Source organism: Leucopleurus acutus, assembly GCF_964270905.1.
Source record: "Leucopleurus acutus genome assembly, chromosome: 2".
NCBI classification, from domain to species: domain Eukaryota; kingdom Metazoa; phylum Chordata; class Mammalia; order Artiodactyla; family Delphinidae; genus Leucopleurus; species Leucopleurus acutus.
In genome coordinates, this window is record NC_139143.1 from 126214048 (window position 1) to 126226823 (window position 12776).

The 12776-nt window shown below is 33.0% G+C and overlaps 1 protein-coding gene across 1 annotated transcript in view; it reads left to right on the top strand.

Annotated features, from left to right (window-relative positions):
* The window catches only part of PIGK (phosphatidylinositol glycan anchor biosynthesis class K), a 143963-nt gene that overhangs the window by 33588 nt on the left and 97599 nt on the right, over positions 1 to 12776 (top strand). The window contains exons 4-8 of the mRNA XM_082863410.1: positions 5388 to 5523; positions 7246 to 7357; positions 9257 to 9353; positions 11594 to 11711; positions 11935 to 12045. Of these exons, the coding sequence (XP_082719536.1) occupies positions 5388 to 5523; positions 7246 to 7357; positions 9257 to 9353; positions 11594 to 11711; positions 11935 to 12045 (574 nt within the window). The remainder of the gene's footprint in view (positions 1 to 5387; positions 5524 to 7245; positions 7358 to 9256; positions 9354 to 11593; positions 11712 to 11934; positions 12046 to 12776) is intronic.

Consider the following 12776-nt stretch of genomic DNA (forward strand, 5'->3'; position numbering starts at 1 on the left):
AGTTAGTGGGAAGGTGAGCAATGGAAAACAGGAAAAAAGAGATGGAAAACTTGTCTACACAATACTAATTTTAGCTCTGATAAGAGAAGGGAAGGAGTGGATGGGGCACCTCTGCTGCTTACCTCCTCCTCCATTATAGGAAGAGTGGTTAATATTGGGCAGTGTTTGGAAGCAGAGATAAGAGCAATCAAAACTTAGGTGTAGGCTATAGGTTCAGGTGCAGATGGCTGAGAGTGAAAATGGCAGGCTTGGTGGCTGAAAAGACGTTGGTGGAGAAGGGCCAGTAGCAGGATGTAATCCCAATGCCTTTCTGTAAGAAGAGAGTCAGGGGCTTTAGAGAATTGATTGGAGAATGTCTAGAACATTAGCCTCTGTATCTCTTTGATGTTCTGTTCTCTGATTTTTGCATTTAAGTGGACATTTAAATTTTTCAGTTATACCTTACTACTTTTAAAGGAGAAATTACATACCCTAGTGCTGTTCTTCAATTTAAGAGTTTGCTATGGTCTCTGGATGGTTCCATTTAGAATTTCAAGGGCCTATTTTATGTTAGTTATTTGCCATAAATATTGAACAGCAATAATGAGTGCATGCATTTAACTTAATTATCTGAGTTGATTAAATTATCAATATAAAACAAAACACACCATTAAATTCTTTCAAATTCCAGTTCACATAGTGTCAGGGTAATGCAGAATTACTAAAAGCAAAGGTTCATGTCACACAAAATGGGTTTGACTTCAAACTCCACTACTTACTAGCTGTGTGACCTGGGACATGTTACTTAACTTCTTTGTGCCTCAGTTTCATAACCTGTAAAACAGGTATGATGATAATATGTATCTTGGAAATAATGTATGAGATAATGCCTGTAATGTGCTTATTTTATTAGTGCAATGCTGGAGATATACCAAGTGCGCAATAAATGTTATTTATTATTGTATTATACTAAACCCCATGTGACTTACATATATGAGCCTATAGCTACCTAGCTCAACCCTTATGTAACATGTTTGTTGCTGTTGAGTTCCTGTCTCTGCAGTGTAGTTTTTTGAGTTTTATTTCTAATAATATAAGGGCAGAACACCTGGTATCATATAGTCTTACAATGCCAAATATTTACAATTTGGCAAATTGAAAGTAATTCAGAAAGTCTTGATGGTCCAACACCTGTGGCTAGCAGATTTGTTATGATTAGTTTTGTAGAGCATTGGTGGCGAGATTTGTTAACTTGGCGATTCCTCAAGACATGGAAGAAAAGGAAGAAGAAAAGCCAAAAGTAAATTACTCTGGCATCAAGCTAACAATTATATAACAAAATTTGTTGAATTTGCTTGGTCCCGTAGTCATTAGATTTCTGCAGAAGAGGTAACCCACAGAACATTCTGAATAATTTATGTCAGGAAAAAAAAGTAACACTTATGAGCAGAAACTCAGAGATTTAAGAGAGCATCAAAGATCTCTGTGATCCTCAAATCCTCAGTTGCTTTAATTTCAACTACTATTCTAGATTGGGATGATGATATTGAAGATAAGCTTGGTGTAGGTTGCTAAAGATGCTCTAAGGTAGTATTATCTGATTAGTAGCGTGGTTAAAGAATGTATAGCAATTTTAAGTGAATGGTTTAAAAACATTTTCACCAATACAGTAATTTATTTAAATTTCATTTAGTGAAAAATTTTTCTTATGGTAATACCAGCCTGTTATAAATGAAAAGTTATGCTTTTTGAAACGTCATACTCTAATGGTCTAGAGCAGTGAAAGATTATCTATTTAAAATGTTTTTTTTTTTTTTTTTTTTTTACCCATTGGTTACTGGTTCCTGACTGGGCCAAGGAAGAATTTCAGGGAGGAGGGTAAAGAATGGCTGAGCGGCCCTGATACAGGGCTTACCTGTTCCTTCAATGTTAGACAAACATAATAATGGGAAAGTATTTATTTCAGACCATTTTCCACTCACATATGTTTCTAGAACTGGGTTTCATGCCTTCTTTTTTGAGAGGTATTAAAATTTCTTTTTCATTTTGATTATCTTTAAAATCTATTTAAGCATGATCAGGGTACTCTGTTGGATCAGACACCAAATAGTGGTAAGGGAAGAAAATTTTAGCAGTTTCTTTATGTTTCTTTTTTTTAATCTATAAAAGAATGAAGTTGTGCTTCACTAATATTTATTATATATATTTGAAATAGCAAATACATATGACTTACAAATTAGTAGATATATATATATACATGTGTGTCCTCACATTTTTTTTAGCTAACAGGAGTGAGTGTATGATTTAAACAATGTGGAAACTACTTATATAAATAACCACTGTATTTGTTTCAAACCCAGTTTGAACTTTATACAATTTCAGTGCTCACCTTTTGGTTTTGTGCTGAGAGAAGGCCATACCATATGCTTTGTTGTGTGATGTAGGTTTTGCTGGGCCTTGAGTAAAGTGTGAGAGTTGAGTCATCACACATGGTAGTATAGGACTGCCAAACTGTAAGAATATCATATTCTTCTATCAATTGGATATATTTGAGGGATTTTTGTCTTAATTTTAATAAGATAACAAAGCAACTTGCTATCGTTATTTATAGGAATGTAGTAGTGTGTCTTCAATGTAGCTTTTTTTTTGTCTTGATTCTAGCAGTGATTGTTTGATACCCACTCAGTGAAGACTTAAATAACTGCTGTGATGTTAACCTGATATTCAGGTGAAAAAGGCACTTTTAGGAGATAACAAGTTAGATCTCATGATAACTGGTGTCCAAAGAGTGTTTGTTGGCAAAAGCCTTAGTTAAATGTAAGATCTGATTATCCTGAACAGTAAACAGAGCATGGAAATTATGAATGGCATTTTGTGCAACATACTTTTGTGAACAGATATATTCTATATCATAAAATTATATAGTAGTGTGGATGTCAGAATATAGAAAAAAATGAAGTGTAGAACCAGGCCTGAAGTTAACCTCTTTCTCCTGTTAAATACAACAGCAGTCATTTAATTTCAGCAAAATAACATCATCCTTCAAATGGAATTAATGTTCTTAGAATATTATTAGTTTAGTAGTTTTATTAGAATCTACTTTATAATTTTGTATTTATTTTTAGTTTTGTAAGAAATATAAGCCTAAGGAGTTTATTTTCATGTATATATTTAAGTATCATTTTACAAATAATTTTATGCTTGGGCCAGGTGAAAGGGTTTTTTTCCTCCAGAAAAGAGTTCTAAACTTTCAGAAACAGTGCATTAGAATATGTGGTTGAATTTCTAAACCTTTGAAAATTCAGTCTGTTTTCTGTCCTGTTTTTTATTTATTATCTACAGATATAATGAATTTTTTTTTTATTTATTTTTTTTTGTGGTACGCGGGCCTCTCACTGTTGTGGCCTCTCCCATTGCGGAGCCCAGGCTCCAGACGCGCAGGCTCAGCGGCCATGGCTCATGAGCGCAGCCGCTCCGTGGCATGTGGGATCTTCCCGGACCGGGGCATGAACCCGTGCCCCCTGCATCGGCAGGAGGACTCTCAACCACTGCGCCACCAGGGAAGCCCTATAATGAATTTTTTAATGATATATTGATTATGTTAACCAAAGGTTATAGTGTTGATTGAATTTATAATTTTAAGCTGAAGTGACTACTTCTTTATGAATTTGACATTGTATAGATATTAAGTAATCATTTCATTTCAAGGAACGAAATTAACCTTCAACCAAAAACATGACCTAAAGGAATATTTTTATTTTTATATTGAGATTTATAGGTCAGTTCATTCTTGTTTAATAGTGGCTTATAACAGAAAAGATACGATTGATAATAACAATATAAATCATTTTAAGTTATTAAAATGCGAAGATATATTTTCCATTTTAAGAGGAATAACTTTCACCATTCTGTATGAATCAGTAACAGCTGAAGATCTGATCTTTGAATGTGGCAGTGTTGGAACCCTTTCAAAATAGAAACCTAGCCAATTTTCAAGAAAAATCACAGTGTTTCAGTTCTGAACTTTAATGTATTTGGACCATATGCAGCAGAACATTTTCTTCTTGCTATCTCTTGCCAAACTAATTACATATGCCACATTAATTTTTCCCTTATGTTTGGGAAGCTCAAGTATATTGTAGAATAAAGAATTGCCTGATTCATGTTCACCAGTTTTAATGGAAAGATCAAGATGAGAAGCATTTAATTAAAGAGAGACTTTGTAATTTTCTCTCAAAGAAAAAAAAGCAAAAATGAAAATGTTTCATTCACTCAATGAATGTTTATTGAATACCTACTATATGCCAAGCTGTATTACTAAGCCTGAGTGATACAGTGGTGAACAGGACGGATAAAAGCCCCTGCCCTCAGAGAGATGCTCATATTCTAATGGGAGGGGGTAGTGGGAGAAGATGGGGATTTCAGATTCGTAAATGACCTATAGGAAAGAAAACTTGAAGTGAGAATAGAGTACCTTAGCTGAGATTTGAATGATATGTAGATTTGGGAGGAGATAAGTCTAAATTTGGTCAGTAGCCCCTGAATTGGGAAAGGCTTGGCATATTCCTGGAACAGTATGGAAGTAACATCGTGAACATGGGTGCTAGGGGCTGAAGTTAGAGAGACAGACAGAGACCACATTGAGCCTTTTAGACCATGTAAGGAATTTCTGTTTTCCTCTAATTATAATGGGGAGTTCTTGAATGGTTTTAAGTGAGAAAGTTTAGTGATTTGACTTGTTTAAGGAAGGTCACTCTGGTGGCTATAAGGGGAATGAACCATGGGAGGGTGAGAGTGGAAGTGGGAAGCCAGGTGGGAGCTAATCCAGCACCTAGTCCAGCATCATCTAGAGATGATGGTGGCTGGTGTCAGGGAGATGAAGTGGAGCCAGTGAAGAATGACTGCATTGGAGATGTGTTCCTGTGGTACAGTGATTACACTTGCTGATGGATTGCATGTTTTCATACTTAAGCATTTGAGATTCTGAAAAGTAGATTCTTTGGAATATCATAGTTTAACTCAGTAAGTCTTGAGAGTTTCAAATATTATTAAAATTGAAAAAAATGTTTTGGGAGGACAGTGTAGCTTCTTCATCTTAGCTTCCTTTTGCTATATGGCATAAAGTATACTCTGTTGGGAAAAAAAATTAAGTAAGTTAATTTCAAGTTCTGCGGATAAGTTCGTGACAGATTGTTCTAATTTCTCGACTTTAAAACTTATACTACATAAAGATATGAAAAAAATAATTAAAGCTCTTTTAAATATGTCCTCAATAATTATTTTGAGTTAATTTTAATAAAGAAAGAATGAAGATAATTACCATATTATATAAATAGAATATATTTGTTTTTACCTTTCTGGTTTTATTTAAATAGTACACTATATTTACTGAAAACTTTTTTTCCTAGTCACATTGTTCTGATGCTTGCAGATGATATGGCATGCAACCCTAGAAATCCTAAACCAGCTACAGTGTTTAGTCACAAGAATATGGAATTAAATGTGTATGGAGATGATGTGGAAGTGGATTATAGAAGTTATGAGGTAAATTGTTTAGTTTAGCAACAGTTTTGAAATATTTTCACTTTTAAGCTTTAAAATAGTGGTAGAATAAAATAATCTTATTCTTTTTCTTTAAACTTTGTACATGATTGTCACTGAAACCTTGCTATAATTCTGTTTCTGGAGTTCATATTAAGGAAACAATATATGAGTATAACTATCACAGCATGAATATTTCATATATGTATCTAGGATAGAACAACTTTATCTTGGCTTCTATATTAGAGTATTTTATTGATGTTTAATGTATCAACATTCTTTTATAGTAAGTATATTCTTTGTTTTTCATATTTGATCTAAAATTTCAAGTTTTATATTTTTAGTAAGTATATTGTGAAAATACTAAAGTGACTAACAGTACTTAGAGGTAATCACTTTTAATATGCTTCCAGTGTTTTTAGCATGTATGATTAAAAATAAAAATGTAAATTTGGAAAAATGGCATTATACTATATTTTCTCCCTTTGAAACTTCATTTTAAATTTAATAAATTGTATGTTTAAAATTTGAAGTCTTCCTTGATGAAGTCTTCCTCAATAATCCTTCCCCTTTTACCAAGTTTACCAAAAGTAAGACACAATTTCCCATGTTCCCAGACCTGTTTTGAAGCAATTTAAAAAGAATATCTTTTCCCAGGCTGTAAGCTGCTTGAGAACATGGCCTGTATCTTATGTATCTTACACCTAGAGAGTTCCTGTAACCTTCTGAAGGCACTCAAAAATGTTTGTTCAACAGTTAAATGTTTATGAATGCTGGACTTTTAATTGTTTATTTAGTCATTATAAAATGTAGACCAAATACTTCCCTTCCTTGTTAGCTAACAAGAAGTCCTGTTAAAGAAAAACACTTAGCATTTTGCTGTCTTCTGGGAAAAATGTAAACCAAATAGCTTACACACACACACACACACACACACACACACACACACACACACACACACACTTACATACTCATGATCTAGGGAAAAGTCGAACAAGAAAGCTGGATTGATTTTCTGCTTTTTAAATTTAGATCTGTATAGTATAACTTCAAATTAGCATTATACTCCCAAGACCTTAAATATCTTTCAAAGAATCCCAGATGTCCAGAAATTCCTGGTTGGGAAATCTGGTTTACAGTGTTATGAATTTTTTACATGTTAAAGATACCCCTAATGAAATTTAAGTAACAAAATGCATTAAAAAATCAAAGATGCATAATTTGGGAATTATTTATGGATCTATCCTTATGGTTTTATTTTTATAATTTATTATGGACCTGTTTTTCACTGTTAATCTAGAATTGACTAAGTAGTTGCACATATGAATTGCAATAGTTATAATGTTGTTGAATTTATTTATGTTTTTATATTTTGTTTCTTCCCAAAGAATTGCCTGTGAAGACAGACTGATAATCTTTAAGTTTTTGGCAATATTTTGTATAGTATTTGAATTTTTAAATGTATAATTAACCTATTTTTCCCCAAGGTAGTTTTTATTTGTTAGTTTTTAGTATTTTTTAAAAAATGGAAACAAAGTTAGTTTGAGGTATACATTTAAATAAATATATTTTAATTGAGTTATATTTCTCTTTAGGTTTTATTTTCAGTTTAGAGGTAATGCCGAGTAATACATAGAGAAAGAAGAAGGAATATTTTTGAAAGTAAAAAACAATTATCAGGTTTCCCTCAATTCTATTTCATCTGATTTTTCACTTATTTTTCAGGTAACCGTGGAAAATTTTTTACGGGTATTAACTGGGAGGATTCCATCTAGTACGCCTCGGTCAAAACGCCTTCTTTCTGATGATAGGAGTAATATTCTTATTTATATGACAGGTAATTTCATAATTTAGATATTTAATGATAGCATATGTTGCAACTCTTTTCAAAAAGGAATTTGTGTGGAAAGAAATTTAAACATCTTAAATTATTTTGGTTCAAGTAGTTTGATAGTTTGTTATGAAGTTCTCTTTTCTCATAATGTATAACAACTTGAAATGATATTTTAGAACAGTGTATTACTCATCAACTGATGATAAAACAGGTGCAGAATGATTCTTAGATGTCATACAGCAAGACAGTGACCCCTAATTAGTGGTCTTCTTTTCTTTATCATGTTGCATTTATTTACAGCTTTTAAAATACAATCAATTTATAAACTTTCTAAATTAACCCAGCAAGTTAATGAAGTCAGAAAAATTTTCATTTTAGTTTATCTGACATTTACAAGAAATTTTAAAGTTTTTGTGGCAAATAGGATGAAGTACAGTCTCGTAGCTTGGCTTTATTTGATGTACTAAACAAAAGGTTTTACAACATTTTTTTCTGAGTCTGTAGATCCTCTTTCAGGATAGCTCCAGGTACGGGAGAAATTCCAGTATCTAAGAAAGAATTGGCAAACCCTGGCCCATGGAAGGGCTACTGTTTTGGAAGTAAAGTTTTATTAGAACATAGTTGTAACCATTTGTTTTGTGTATTGTCTGTGGCTGCTTTTACATTACAGTGGTAGAGTCCAGGAGTTGCAACAGAGACCATATGGCTCACAAGTCTAAAACATTTACCACATGGCCCTTTACAGAAAAAGCTTGCCAACCCGTGTAAGAGAACGGGAAGGTTGATAATTATGATAATATGATAATAAAAACGGTAATAGCTAATATTTATTGAGGCTTACTATACATCACACAGTATTCTTAATCACTGTGTATATTAGTTCATTTCATCCTCAAAACAATCTAAAGATTTAGGTGCCAATTTTCAGGGCTGTCATATATGGTTGTGTGGGTTGTGCACTGCATATAAGTGTCTGGCTCGGGTGGTGAGTGGGAGCTGAGATCTAGTATATGTTTACATTTACTCAGCTGTGTGCCCTGCTATAAAGTTGTGTCTAATGGGAGAGAGAAATATTCCTCTTCCCTTAACCCACCCTAAGGCATAGCCACTAACCACTTTTGAGCTTACAGGACTACTTATATTCAGTGGGAGCACTGAAACACACAGATTTTTCTACTTTGTTACCCAGTGGGAAGTACCTTTTTAAAATCTGCACAAAGGACATATATAGACACGCTAATGATGACCTTACTGATACATTTCTTACTTTACATCTGAGGAAACTGAGGCCTAGAAAGGTTAAGTTACTTGCCTAAAATAACACAGTCATTAAGTAGTAAAGCTAGTGTTTGTGTCCAGGCAGACTGGCTCTATCATGCATTCTAAATGTCATAATCTTCTGGTCAACTCTCATTAGACAGTGGTTGATGATTGTGAAAACATCAAGTTTTAGGTGAGAACTACACTTCCTATTGATATAGCATTTCAAGTATATACTGTGAATAGTGCTAGCTTACCATGGGACTAGCTAGTGTCTTCAACTCCTTTCTCACCAAAAATGTTTGCCTGGTATTTGAGAAATTTTTATCTATGGAAACTCATTTCTGACATAATAATGGAGCCAGTGAAAAAAGTATAAATGTGTTTTTCTAAAACTGAATGATAGAAAATCTTTTAAATATATATTATATCTACTATTTTGTACATAGTCTATCATTATTCTCTTTAATTGGTATAGCAGAAAATTAAATTTATTTGTTTTTACAGTACTTTTTATTTTAGAGTATAAAATAACAAGTGATATTAAAATATTGCCATGAATGAAGTGAATGTTTATATCTGGATGTGTGCAGTTTGCATTAAAAACAGTGTCTGTTTGATCTTTCTGACTCTTCCTATAAGGACATGGTGGAAACGGTTTCTTGAAATTTCAAGATTCTGAAGAAATTACCAACATAGAACTTGCAGATGCTTTTGAACAAATGTGGCAAAAAAGACGGTAATTGACAAATGACTACTTTTCATAAGATAGATTAGTACCTAATTTTTCCATGGTTAGTAGATTTATAAATCTTATGAGATCTAAACTTATTTTAATAAGTTATTTCTTCTACTCTAGATTTATGTTTGTTATTTCTATTGAACTGAACTTTTTTTATTTTTTTAGAAATTGTACATTGCAGCAGTAGTTTTATTATATTTTACAGAAGTATGAACTGAATTCTTTTTAGAAGAAAAATTTGGGTTTCTTAAAGAGCATGGAAAGAAATTCACCTGTTAAGATCATATCTCTTGTTATTGCTCATCCTGTTTGGAGGAAATAAGAGTCCCACCAACCAAGTTCCCCATTATTTAGGGGGATTGTGAACATATATTTATTTTTCATCTTGTACTTATTCTTTTTGTACAATCTTGTGCCCTCCAAGTGATAGGAATACATTATTTCTTCTTTGGAAAAAAGATGCTGAAATTAGGATTAGTATAAAATTTGTAGCAACTCACATTAAGGATGATATATTGTTAGTAATCCGTGGTAAGCACCCTTTTAGTTGAAAGTTGTCATATGAACTTAAGTGAATTTAAAGTAGCAATTGAACTGCTTTTAAATTAATTACCCTCAATAAATACTTATTGCTTTCCTTCTGAGCATGTGGCACAGAGGGGAATATGATGCTTATTGTGCCTTCAAAGTTTTTAAAATCTAGTAGAAAAGAGAAATGTGTACACAACTCTGCTACAAATTAAATATTCTAAATTCTGAATTATAGGCATAAGGAGAATGTATAGAAGTGTTGAAGAGGAAGCTTTTGCTTGGTACTGGTTTTATCTTATTCATAGCTTACATTTATTGAAGGTATACTAGGTGCTGGGCACTGTTATATAATGTGTTGTTCTGTTTAATTTTAATAACACCATGAGGCAGATATTGTTATTATTCCCATTTTTACAAATGTGTAAATTGAGGCACAGATAGATTAAATAACTTGCCAAACTTTATACAGCTCATAAGTGCCAGTACTAGAATTCACATCCAAGTGGGCCTGTCCCAGAGCTTACTCTCTTAATTGTTTTACTGTACTGCCTCTCATAACCTTAGATGTTTATGATCCCCAGGGGTGTCCACAGATTTTTGTCTCAGAACAAATGTGTCATATTAATCGTGCCTTCTATCCCTTGCTTAGATAATATTAAGATTCCATGCTCTCTTTTTTAGGTGTAGTGTTAGCTGTTTACTTAGATCCAGTGTTTGAGAGAAACCTCTGAGAAAATGTTATTTGCTCCCTGTTTTCACCTTCACCAACTAGGCAGCTAAAATATAGAGCTGATTTTGTTATTCTTTCACTTTAAAAAAGCCTTTGATGGCTTCTTCAAACTTACAGGTTAAGATCCAAACTTTGTACAGGATACTTTACAGGTTGACCCTGCCTTACCTTTTTGAAATGAATTTCTCTCCATTTTACCAAATTAACTCTAAATCCAAGCTACACGATACAATTCCTTTTTCCTAAACATTTATACTTTTTTACATTTAGATGCCTTAATACAGGCTTTTTCCTCTGCTGGAATGTGCTATTCCTCTCTTTGTTAAATAATATAACACTCACCCCTCACTGCCCTTGTCAGACATCACCTTTCCCTGACCTGCCTTTCCTTACAGTTTCCTCTGTTTCTTTCTCAGTGCTCTTGGAGCACTTTGACTTTGTTAGACTCTAAGCTCTGTGAGGGCAAGGACTATTGTATCCCCAGCTTAGTGTCAGGCACATTGTAGGCCTTCAATAAAATTTGTAACACTCATCACATTCTGATTTAGTTATATGTTTATGTGTCTGTCTTCCAGTTAGATTTTAAGATCTTTGAGTATGGTGACTAAGTCATATATATATTTTTTCTGAATCTAGCTCAGTTTCTAGGACTGTGTGGGTTCCAGATAATGTTTTTTTGAATTGAACATGTGTTTGAATTCTGAATCTTGTGGCATAGATAAGGGAGGGGGAAGAAGTTGGGGCAGCCACTTTATGGCACAACTACTGCACTCTATTGAGGTGGTTCCCCTGGACAGGTTATACCTTTAATATTTCTCATATTAAATTTATATTGGGAATTCTATCAAAAAATCTCAAATTTTTAGCTAATGAAATGACTAAGATATGACTTAAACATCTTAGGGAAGTATTGTAAAATGTTAATGTATGTTTAACAGCATGATTCATGTCAAAGATATTATCACTTTTTTTTCAGCTACAATGAGCTATTGTTTATTATTGATACTTGTCAAGGAGCATCCATGTATGAGAGATTTTATTCTCCTAACATAATGGCTTTAGCTAGTAGCCAAGTGGGAGAAGATTCACTCTCGGTAAGTGCATTTTTTCTTTTCCGTTTGTAAATGGCATTATCTTTGGAATGTGTAGCTATTTCTAGGATCACTTATATGCTTTATAAATATATCTCTTATTTCTTATTCTTAGAATTCTTTATATCTTAGAAGGAAATTTTGATTATATTTAAAATATTTTGTTGTAATGTGATGATCCTATCTATTAGACATACACTATTTTTTCCTTTGCTTTTTTTTATAGCATCAACCTGATCCTGCAATTGGAGTCCATCTTATGGATAGATACACATTTTATGTCTTAGAATTTTTGGAGGAAATTAATCCAGCTAGCCAAACTAATATGAATGATCTTGTAAGTATTTGCTTGATTTGATTATAGCACAATAGCTATGCTAACCTTAATGTGATAAGTGAAGTCTGTTATTCCTTGACTTCTAGGGTACTCTTCCATATGCTGAATGGTGGCCTTTTAAAGTGTTTTGAATCTCCCATTACAGTAGTATCTCTTTCTTTACTACAAGAGGCCTAAAACCTTAGACTAGTTAACTTGCTATTCCTTGAGGTATTTTGCTATTCTCATTCATTTGCTCATGTTTTTTTTTCCCTACCAGAAATCTCCTTTTTTAGATTCACATATTGAAATTCTACCTATTCTTTGGGAGTCAGATCAGATCCTACCTCCTCCAGGAGATCTTCTCATAGTCTTCTTGTTGGAATTTATGTAAAATAAGTAAAGCTACTCAGAGCTATATTTCTTTTTTTTTTTTATGCCATTTGTCACAGTCTGTCTTTTTTTGGACTTACTAATTGAGTGTAAATGTTTTTCTCACTTAATGGGAAGTTCTTGAAGGAGAGAGGCCTCCTCTTACATATTTTTGTGCACCCTACAACTTCTAGTACCATGTTTTGATGTGGCCTGTTGAATTTAGTTCAACTTTTTTTCCTGAATTTTCTGCACTGATTGTCTCTTTTAAAATAAATCTACTTTGAAGTTGCTATCAAAAGTAAGCATAATAAAAAGCTTGAAATAGCAGTTCTAGACTGGATAATTACTGTGAATTAATGACTTTCATTCTTTTTCAT